Source organism: Austrofundulus limnaeus, unplaced genomic scaffold, assembly GCF_001266775.1.
Source record: "Austrofundulus limnaeus strain Quisiro unplaced genomic scaffold, Austrofundulus_limnaeus-1.0 Scaffold97, whole genome shotgun sequence".
Classification (NCBI taxonomy): domain Eukaryota; kingdom Metazoa; phylum Chordata; class Actinopteri; order Cyprinodontiformes; family Rivulidae; genus Austrofundulus; species Austrofundulus limnaeus.
In genome coordinates, this window is record NW_013952499.1 from 337,602 (window position 1) to 349,482 (window position 11,881).

Sequence of the window (11,881 nt, forward strand, 5' to 3'; positions counted from 1 at the left end):
AACGTGATACGTATCACGTTTTAACGTGATACGTATCACGTTTTAACAAGATACGTATCACGTTTTAACAAGATACGTATTACGTTTTAACAAGATACGTATCACGTTTTAACAAGATAATTATCACGTTTTAACGAGATACGTATCACGTTAAAACGTGATACGTATCACGTTATAACGTGATAATTATCACGTTTTAACAAGATAATTATCACGTTTTAACAAGATAAGTATCACGTTTTAACGAGATACTATCACGTTAAAACGTGATACGTATCACGTTTTAACGAGATACTATCACGTTAAAACGTGATACGTATCACGTTATAACGTGATAGCGCTCGGATTTTTTTTTCCCTGCCTGATAGCAACACGCTTCCGTATGGTTTTGTCTATTTTTGTCATTTTTTGTTGAGTGATGTCATTTTGACTTAATTTTTGGACGCCTGTCGTTTAATAAGAACTAACAAAAATGAAAGTCTCCTGCATGTTGAAGCAGAACATGTCAGTTTTTAACAGGTTAGATATTGACTGTCATTTCAGGGGTTGCAGCCGACACATTTGTTGCTGGTTAAAGGAGCCTCCAGGTTGTGATCGGAACAATAAAATACATTTTTTTTATAAAGTACTCCATTTAAGGCAAGAGCTACTTTATGGGGTAAGAGTCTAACTTTGTACATGGTTTCAATAATATCAAAATATTTTAGTTTTTCCAACATGGCTTCAAAATGAGCATCTAAAAGCTGCACTGACCTCCCTGCGCTGCATCTGCTGAGAATATTTCCTGCATTAGGAAACACAAATTACAGCACATSCACTAACCTTTCATCCTCTCAGCATAAACAGTAAAACATCTGCGTTTAGAAAATATTTTCAGCCTCATCCTGGAAATCATCTTTTACGGTGTTCAGCTCTGTAATRAGACATCCTGTCCTATTAAAAAGAAGAACAGTTTCTCGAAGATTCCAGAGGATAAAAGGAAAAACGGATGAATCAGAGCCTTAAATCTTTAAATAGCAGCTTTAAGCAGCAGGTTCTTCTGGACCCGGCTGCTATTTTTGTGCTTTTGTGGAAATCTGAACAAGTGAAGTTCATAAAACATTTCACTTCAAAATACACACGAGGCAAAAATAGTTCTTACAAAAAAAAAACTTTTAAAGAAGTTATAAATAGAACTGAGTGTTTAATATTGTTTTCAGGTTGATTATCTTTAGTTGTTTTCCTCCTCCTGGAGCTCATAATGAAATAATTCTTTATTAACGTCGCAGGAGAGACTCGCTTCATGTTTGTTTCTATCTGTGAGGCATCTAGCGTCGTACGGTCAGGGAGAAGCAGAACTCACTCAGGGGATAATTAATTAGCTCAGCCCGTTTTCCTTGAACGGCAGGACGGCGTCGACTGTGGCCTCAACAAACAATTATCTCTCCTCGCTGCAATTTCCTCTTCTGGCTTTGTGGAGGACATGCTTGTGTGAGCCTGCTGGGACGAGGTGACTCATCTTATTTTACAGAGAAAAAATTTTTTCTTCACCGAAAAGAAAAAAGAATTAAATGATAAAAATCATCCCCTGAAGACCGATAATATTTAAGACTTAAAATGTGCTAAAAGTACAAAAATGGTCATAAAAATCAATGTGGATTTAATGGACTAATGTTGTTTTGACGGTTAATGTGGTTTATTAGTGGAATTAGGTCTGTTTTGATTAAAGTGTATCTTACCCCCCTGTGAAAAGATAACTCCGCCCCAAGGTGAAATTTGAAAAATGCATCAAAGTGGGTAGGGGAGGGGGTGTGGGTAGGGGGGGTGGTGTTAGAGAGCGGAGGTGTGGCCAGGACGAGAGAATGCAACAGGCAGCTAGCATTAGCATAATTGATGCTATATGGAGAGTGACCACAGTATCACAGATAGTTACAACTCTGAACGGTCTGAGGTGGAGGATTTTCACATCACACCAGCCTCGGACAGAGGAGGAGGAGCGCAGCAGTCAGCTCTCCCCACCCGAGGCTGAAGGTCAACAGACGATCATGCTAAGCTTGCTAACTGTTCCACCCTCTGACTGCTGAAGGGGCGTGTCTTAGAGAGAGGCTTTTATACCAGAACACAGCCGCTGTGACGAAACCGTGGAGAAGACACGTCACCGTGGAGAGCCGTTAACCAATATGTAAATTAGCCTGCAGTACCACTGCTCTACCCATATGAGCAGCAAAAAGACGTTTTTAGACCAAATATTACAGATTTGAATACGCACAAAAACATCAAAATTAGCACAGAAACWGTACTATATAACATTTTAGACACATTCTAGACAGTTTATCAGCTAAAAAAGTTAATTTTGGGGTAAGTTACAATTTAAAACTGACTTCTAAAATGAAATGACTTCAACACTGAAGGTTTCTCCTGGGGTAAAGTAAAAAGTCAAAACGAGACGTTCACCTGAGATAAATCCTGAGGAGCAGAAATAAATCCTGCTAGAAAAAATAGAACTTTCTGACAAAAAAAAGGCATAAAGTCTGAAAACTTAATTGAAATCTGACAAAAAAGAAGCTGAAACAGAGTTGAAACAAACAAAACAGAATCTAAATTCTAGCAAAAAAAAAGCTATCATTAGTAAATCTGAAGCTAAAGGCTAAAGACAACCAAAACTGTAGCTAAAACTTAAACTACAATGAATCAAACAATAGCTAAATGTCAAATTATTGTTAAATAATAGCTAAGCTGCAAAATGGTAAATAAAAACTAAAATAACAAAACAGCAGCTGAAAGCTAATACTATTAAGGAATAAGCCAAACGCTCAAATGATCAGACCAGTGGCTAAAAACTAAAATAGCATAACAATTCAATTCAATTCAAAAATACTTTATTGATYCCAGAGAGAAATTAGGGGTTGTTGTAACTCATTTAACTAAAAACTTATTGTAGCTGCTGATGGCTGTGGGCAGGAAAGATCTTCTGTAGCGTCTGTATTACAGCGAAGTTGAAGAAGCCTCCGACTGAAGACACTTTGTCTTTGTCAACAGTAGCTGTAAGCTAAATTTAGCAAACCAGTAGCTAAAAGTTAAAAGTAGCAAAATCATTTGCTATTTAGTAAATTTTGCAGAACAGTAGCTGAATGCTAAAATTAGAAAACCAGTAGGTAAAAACTACAATTATCCAAACAGAAGCTGAAATGTAATTAGCATAACAATAAAATTGTACTTGATAGCTAAAATAATCCAAACAAGAGCTAAAGTCTGAAATTAACACAAAAATAGATAAAAAAAAGTCAACGAACAAAACTTTAGCTACAAACTAATACTACTAAAGGAGCCAAAAGCTCAAACAATACAGCCAGTAGCTAAAACCAGCATAATTAGCAAACCAGCAGCTAAAAGTGAACATTTGTAAAACCTATGCTAAAAGGTAAAATTAGCAGAACAATAACCAAAACACTAAAATAGCTTTAAGCTATTGTGCTTATTTTAGGTTTTATGATGAACAAATCTGTAGCTAAAAGCTAATACTAAAGAAGGAGCCATAAGCTCAAATGTACAACCCAGAAGCTACAAACTAAAACTAGCACAATAGCTACAAGCTAACTTTAGCAAACTAGTAACTAAAAGTGAAAATTAGTAAAACCTATGCTAAAAGGTCAAATCAGCAGGAAGCTAAAACACTAAGCTAACAGTTACAGCTTTGTTTTATAATGAACAAAACAGTAGCTAGAAGCTCGAGTGATCAGACCAGTAACTAAAAAAGTAAAACTAGCACATCAGTAGCTRMARGCTAAAATGAGAAAAACAGTAGCTAAAAGTGAAAAGCAGCTATACAGAAACYAAAAAGTTAAACCAGAAAAACAGTAGCTAAAGGCTAAAATGAAGCAAATRTACTGAAGTAGCTTTGGAAACTCTCCCTGAACTCAGTTTTCTGATTGTCATGTTGAGAGCTTCACTTGTTCATTACTCCGTCTCTAACTGCATCTATCGGCTCCATCTGCCTCTCCTTCACAAAACAACTGCCTGCTGTGGTGAAAAACACGACCGAGAGGAGAAAAAAACTGAACAGGGAGCTGAAATTCAATATAAAGCTGCGGGTTTTAGCCGATCCCAGATAAAGACAGGAGACTTAAACCAGCTCACATGACATCATGGTGTCTTCAGAACTAATCTGTCGTCTGTGAATCACATCGAGAGCCGGCTGCTGGTCGTCTGAGGAGTTCGTCGGACAAATCTGAGCCGTTTCAGGAGGTGGAGGATGGTTTATTGTCAGCAGACAGAAGGTTTTCTTCTATATTAACATTTAGTTTCTGTTAACGTAAAATAAAGGCTTTTTATCCCATCAAACATTATAGTGGAAAGAAAAGAAAGCAACATATGAAAGATAGAATAATATATTTTATGACTCAGAACTTCTGATTCTAAAGAAGCGCCTTCAAATGTTTCTTTTTTTTTTCTGATTCTGCCAGACTTTTGATTTCCAAGGTGTCAAACGTTTTTTGTGATTGCGGGGAAGGTTTCACTCGGGGTGAAGAAGAGTGACGGCGTTTTCTGTCCGACACCCACTGAGGCTGAAAGGAAAGCGGCAACAGTAATTTACAGGAGGAGCGTAGCGCCGATAAGTTCATCAGACCAGGGCTGCAGAACCTGTTTACAGTCCAGGTGTTTCGAAAACCACATAGACGAGGACTGATTCTCTGAAGGAACGCAAGCCGTCTGTCTCAAAGTTTTAAACAAACATCTTGCAGAATCTGTTAGTGCTCAGATTATGGGCTAATACTACGCCAAATCTTAGCTCAATATCTGCAAAACTGACTGAGTTATGGTGATTTTTGTGTCCACAAGCTGTGGTGGTCCTCCCACATTCGACAAACTCCAAAGAACACACAGTCTGCATGGTTTTGTATGGAATTTATGATCTGTCACACATGGATTTCTCTCCCCGCTGCAGAAAACAACACGAAGCAATTTGAGCTTTCATAAAAACCCACTCAGCTTCCTGCACAGTCCAGAGAAATACAGATTTGAAGAATGTGAAACAAAAAAAAGGAGTCATAACACACCTCTCTGTTGTTCCTCTGCAGGGATGAAAACACAGAGAGAGAGTTCAGAAAAACCACAGGATGGAGGAGCTGAAGATTCAAGATCAGAAGAACCCTTGAAACAACAATCTGTGTGGCCACACAAACAAAGTTTGTCTCTCCACGGTCGCTCTGTTCCCTCTGCTGCTGCTGCTGCTGCTGAGCGAAGACTCAGCCGGATCGATGAGACTCCCACCGCAACAGTGGGCTTTCAGCTGCAGCAGACAACAGCTCCTATTAACACTCGACTCGCACACGTTAAGTCGATGCTCCTCTGTGCTAATCTGACAGGGATCCCTGAAGTTCAGAGGTAAACAATGAGTCTGCTTCTTTACAACGAAAGGACCCAGCTTCTCTTTATCGTCTCTACAAATTTATCCAAGTGTGCATTTAAGACATCGATCAGGCTGAACAACAATAACACATGCTGCAAAACAATCACTAATCTGATCAAGGGGGATTTCTTGTTTTGAGTTGAAGTTTATGTTCTGACTTTTTCTCTATACAACATTTGTCAAACTCAAGGCCCGCAGGCCAAATGTGCCCACCATGGTGTTTTATGTGGCCCGCAAGAGCTTCAAATATGTAATAGTCTTAAAATAAGCTGCTTTAAAGCCCGTTTGGACCATAAACTACATCTCCCATAATGCATGTTGATTATTTACCTGCAAAATGATGGCCTCCCACCWCTAGGTGGAGGTGCAAAGGGTTCAAAATTAGCCAACACGGTAAAATTCACAGAATAAAAACTACATTTCACTCCATTTTCACCAACTTCTTTTCCTGCAGCCCAGTTGTACTGGGGAGTGGGAATTTCCCACTTACAAGTGGTAAATTTAAACTGGAATGCCACTCCATTGGGAATTCCCTGTTGGAAACTGGGAGAGCTCAGAATTCAAGATGGCAGCTACTCACCACAACTCAACAGTGAGTAAAGCTCTCTTACTTTTACTTTTAACAGTATTTCTGTATTTATTTCACATCTAGTCAGTCGTACATGTAGTACTTTTTAGGTTTTATAAGAGGACGTGTTAAAACACTGTGTTGTTTACTTTACATCAAGTCAGTGGTACTTGTAGTACTTTATGGTGATATGTTTAAATGCTGTTTGAACACTCAAAATGCAGCTTAGAGCGCTACTGTTGAAAATGTTGTTTTCTTCCGTCTGAGGAAGAAATATAAAMCCTTTTTTCCAACGTTGATGAGCTGGAAACTGGAACGTTTTCAACTCAGAGCAACGCAAACACAGCAAAAGTTTATTACAATCATAATGCTCAGGTGTCCCTCGGTGCGTTAGTGCTCCATACCATCAGATAAGTCAACGTAAAGTGATTTACCGTATTTATTCATGTAAAATACGATCATCATTTTTTGAGCTAAAAAGGATTAAAAATCGAATTATCAATAACCCGTGTATAATACTACTCCCCCACTTTATGGATGATTTTTAGGGTTAAATTTCTAGTATTATACATGAATAAATACAGTAAATGTTGAATGAATTTGCAGTGAAATCTGAGGYAGATGTTTATGCTCAAAAACACTCAGAAAAGCACAGTTGTTAGAGTCTTCTGCGTCAGACTTGTTGCCAAAGTGAAGCAGTGCCTCCTCACATTACATTCCTACATTGTTGCCAACATTTGAATGCAATCAGGGGTCCTGTGTTCAGGCTTTTATTTTGGTAAAAACAGTTGTATTTGTTCAGTCAGGAGGAGGAAGTGGTCGGATTTGATGATAGGTTTGTTGACCTCATCAGCTATTTGCAGATGATGTGGTCCTGTGGGCGTCTGATCTGAGGTCATGGTCTTTAGTCCAAAACGGGAGGACTGACTGACTGAACTCTGGGTAGGCAAGAGATTACAGATACAAGTGGTCAAAATGAGTTTTCTCCACATGGTAGCTGGACTCTCCCTTAGAAATGGGATGAGAAGTTCAGTTACAGAACAAAAACAGAAAACCAAAACGATGTTTTCTGCCAGGCTCACCGTGACGATAAGACCCCTCTCCTGGAAGTACTTGACCAGAGGAATGGTGTTTTGTTTGAAGTTGGTCAGGCGGCGGTCGATGGCCTTTGGATTGTCGTCGGGTCGTCCCTGCTGCTCGGCTCGTTTCTGCAGCCTCTCCTTCAAACGGTGGTTGGTGCAGGCCAGGAAAACCACCAGGTCCGGAGTGCAGATCTGTAAAACACAGGAGCCATTAGAGTCAGTCCAACGCTGGGATAAACTGTGATTCAGACAGGAAGTTGTTCAAACACCTCAATAAAAAACATCCTGTAGAAGAMGAAAAAAATGGGGAAATAACCTGTCAAATGTAGTTATTTTCATTTGTCTTTCATAATAAAATATTAAAGAATGAGACTGGACATGCTCATAGGAAGTATTTAAAGGTTTCTGCTTCGTGACGAGGCGGTTGGTGCCTCCTGACTAACTGTGATCACAATGTTTCACATCGTCCCTACATGTGAATATCAGCATCACGAATAATCTTTAGCTGATTTATAGGCAAATAATTCTGTTTTCTTGAATCAACAATCATTAAATAAGAAAAATTAAACAGTTTTATTTTTAAACAAGTAAAATTACAAATATCTGCAAACTGAAGGTTTATTCTGGAGCAGAATAGCTCCAGAAATCTCTTTAAAAGCAGAAGAAGATCGTGCAGATGAAGTTATATTTAACAGCAGCTGCTCAGAGCAGCGACTCTAAAGCTGTGTCACAGTTTAGATTTAACCACGACTACGGGACAGATTCATGCAGCTTCATCCAAGAGACCTGAGACTGAGTGAAGAAAGTCTGAGAGGGAGAGTCTGYCGCCTGACAGCCCTGAAATTAATCAGGAAGGTTTAAAATTAAATTTAAATTAAACAGGAAACCAATTCTGAGAGACAAGAGCCTGAGAGGACGAGCCAGCTCTTCTTTGAGCCACTCAGCATCCTCATGGTCTGAAACCGTCTGCAGGTAAATTATTGACAACAGCGATCTAAGTCAGGAGACGTGACAACATGAATTATGAAGAAGAAGAGGTTGGATCAGAAAGTATGGGTGCTTAAAGACAAAGAATAAAAAACGAACATTTCTGAAGAAGCAAGTGAAGCTTCTGTTATCCATCCATCCATCCATCCATCCATCCATCCATCCATCCATCCAATCAGCCTTCTAATTCTCTCCATCAACTGGTCCGATCCATCTATTCATCCATTGATATATACGTCTACCTACATACATACAGTTATGTGTCCTTATATATTTGGACACTGACACAAATTTTGTCTTTTTACCTGTTTACTGAAACATATTCAGGTTATATTTATATAATGTACATGGACATAAAGTCCAGACATTCAGCTTTCATTTGAGGGTATCCACGTTAAAACTGGATGAAGGGTTTAGGAGTTTCAGCTCCTTAACATGTGCCACCCTGTTTTTGAAGGGACCAAAAGTAATTGGACAATTGACTCCAAGGATATTTCATGGACAGGTTTGGGCAATCCTTTCATTATGTCGTTCTCAATGAAGCAGGTAAAAGGCCTGGAGTTGATTTGAGGTGTGGTGCTTGCATTTGGAAGGTTTTGCTGTGAAGTAAACATGCGGTCAAAGGAGCTCTCCATGCAGGTGATGAGTTCAAGACTTCAGGCAGTCATTGCCAACAAAGGGTTTTCAACCAAGTAGTGGAAATGAACATTTTATCTACAATTATTTAATCTGTCCAATTACTTTTGAGCCTCTGAAATGAAGGGATTGTGTTTAAAAGATGCTTTAGTTCCTCMCATTTTTATGCAATCATTTTGTTCAACCCACTGAATTAAAGCTGAAAGGTCTGAACTTCAACTGCATCTGAATTGTTTTGTTTAAAATTAATTGTGGTAATGTCTAGAACCAAAATTAGAAAAATGTTGTCTCTGTCCAAATATATATGGACCTAACTGTACATACATACATACATACATACATACATACATACATACATACAACTTTAAAGCTCAGCAGTAATTTGGGATTTAGATGCCAAATATTTGCTGTATGACCTGTAAAATAAGAATTCATTCACTTCATTTCTTCTTCCTTTTCTTCATTCACATAAAAATCAGAGTCTGAGTCTGATCTGGCTCACTGCCAGGGACAAAAATAGCTTGAATGGCGTCGACAGAGATGTGTGCCACTGTTTTGAGTCAAAGTTTCAGTTTCCATGGTGACCACACACACATAATTTCTCTAAGATCGTGGCGAGTATAGGACGCTGCGGTCATTTGTTTTGAGGAGTTTTAACATTTAGCTCGCATCACATGGGAAAGATGAAGATTAACTCTGTTTGTTTTGAGCCAGCTGTTTGGTCTGTTGTTAAAAAGCTGGAAAACAATATAATTACATAATGTGCACAAGAGAGCAGATGTTGACCCGATCTCTGCAGCTAACATCCATTTAGAGATGTTCTTCTGAATGCACCAGATCTCAGTAAAGTAACTTAATAAATGCAGAACAAAATWAATTGGTGGCAGCAATAGAAGCAGCTTCCTGTGAGGCTGCAGTGGACAGTTGGTCTTTTATGAAACAATATTATTATTAGKTTTTTTTCTGAAAGGAGCGACGGACTTAGCCTTTATGCTCACGCAAAATAAGAACTTAGAACGTCCTTTAATTAGCTCATCATGGATGTRGCATTAAAACATGAATAAAGACATAAATCCAGAGACGTTTTTCGTAATTTTATTAATTCTTTTCTGCTTCTCTGTGAGTTTGTAGCTGCTGATATTCAAGTAAACCTCTGTCTGACCTCATTGCACTGCAAAAACTGTCCATCTTACCAAGTTTTAAAATCTTACATCCAGCCAAAAAGTCTTTTTGATCTTGTTTTGAGACTGATTTACTAAACAAGAACTGATTGTGTAAGAATAATCATCTTGTTTTCAGAATGTGTGAGATTATTTGTCTTAAGTCTGAAAATTTGACTCAAATTAAGTCAAAATATCTGCCAGCTGAGCAAGAAAATTTGACTTGGTAAGATTCTTGAAAAAAGAAAAAAATTGAGTCAAATCAAGTATTTCAATAAGTCTTACCAAGTAAAATTTTCTTACTCAAGGCGTTTAGAAGAGAACGTGATGAGTAGATAAGTTTATTTTCTATTTAAACATAAAACAGCATTTTAATATCAACTAAAGGTGACATAGATACTTTATTATGGTATAGTATTTAAATGKATGCCTGAGAAACACATAATATTGCCCCTTTAACAAATTACTGATTGCTGAGGTTGTGTGATTTCATGCWGTGGGTTCAGACTTCCCTGAAGGCCGACTGACAGCGAAGAACAGATAAACTCTGGACTGCTTTTCTGAAAAGGTTTGAAAAGAGGATGAAGGGGGTAGAAGGTCTCTCTGGACGGCTATAAAGGGAGCAGCAGAAGCTCATAAATGGCTGCTGTGATGCTGTAAAGGGCAAAGCGTCAGCATGGGGTGAGTAATGAAAATAGATGGTGCAGGTCCATGGAAGACCGCACCGTCATCCCAACGCTGGGGAATACAGGATAGAAAAAATAAATAAATAAAAGTCCTGAACCTTTCAGGATGAAAAGCATTTGATGCATAAAGCAGCACCTAAATTGTTTGAAAGTCTGTGTATCATCTTTAACCCTTTGTAGGACATGATAGCTTTTGTTTTCCTAAGTTGCGAGTGCAGCTAGAAAGTTTTTTCTTTAATTTCTTTATAACTTCACAGCATCCAGACCAGTTTCCACTCTGCCATGGATTTTTTTTCCTCCTGACGATTATTGTAGGGTTAGAGTAGACTACCAGACTGACGATAAAACTGCATACAGGCTGTGGGGGGTCTCTACGTGCCAGTATATGGGGCAAATTTACTAAATTTAAAAAGGTAAATAAATAATTATTAGTGATCATGTGTCTAAAAAAACTGCAATGCTTAATGGAGTCCCACAGGGAGGAATTCTGGGTACCTTTAGTTTTCTTTTTCCTCAAAAACGTGGCGTTTCTTACTGTTTAGACAATCTTTCTTTAACAAAATAAATAAAGCAGTGTTGAGCAGTTAGAAGTCATTAATTTCCCCGTACTCTGGTTTAAAGCTGTGTTTCAGATAATTAAACAAGTTTATTGCATTAGCATAAGCTCCACATTAATTCAGTTTGATTCAATTCAGTTTATTTGTACCAAATCACAATTGTTGTCTCAGGGCACTGCACACAAAAAAAACAATAAATCTAAAGAATTATTAGTTAGGTTTTTTTGTGTTGACTCCATGTTAACATTGGTGTTAGCTCCACATTAGCATTGGTGTTAGCTCCACATTAGCATTGGCTCCGCACATTTGTGTTAGCACCACATTAGCATCAACATTAGCTCTGCACTGCAGTGTCAATATGTCACTAATCGTGGCAATTGCAAAGTGCTAAAAACTAACCTGTGGCAGTTTTTCTAACAATTAATTGCAAACAGAACAATTTTGCCCAACTCTTCTCTTACCGTACATTCACTTACTTTCCATGTGGGCAGTCTAGAAATAAAAATTAAAGAAATCAAAGCTATATTTAATGAGGACAAGCCTAAGGGGAACCCCATATCTGCAGGAACAGAAACAAAATGCTGTCCCTCAGAGTTCTCTCCAGCAACTTTGAAAAACTAGGTAAAACCTTCACAACTATATGTTCCAAATAGATTAAATATTCAAGTCKGAATGATTTCTTGTGCTTTAACATAAAGTTTCCAGACTATCCAACTAAGCTACCGGTACCTCCTTTTTCTGTCTGGCTTCTTTAACTTTATTCCCTACAGTTGTTTCCTTTTTCTTTTTTATCTTTCTTCTACTTTTTCTCTCCAC

General features: G+C 38.2%; 1 protein-coding gene across 1 annotated transcript in view; it reads right to left on the reverse strand.

Annotated features, from left to right (window-relative positions):
- ak5 (adenylate kinase 5) overlaps positions 1-11,881 on the reverse strand; it is a gene marked incomplete at its 5' end in the record, with an annotated part of 80,360 nt that overhangs the window by 46,599 nt on the left and 21,880 nt on the right. The window contains 1 exon segment of the mRNA XM_014013014.1: positions 7,040-7,231. Within this exon segment, the coding sequence (XP_013868468.1) occupies positions 7,040-7,231 (192 nt within the window).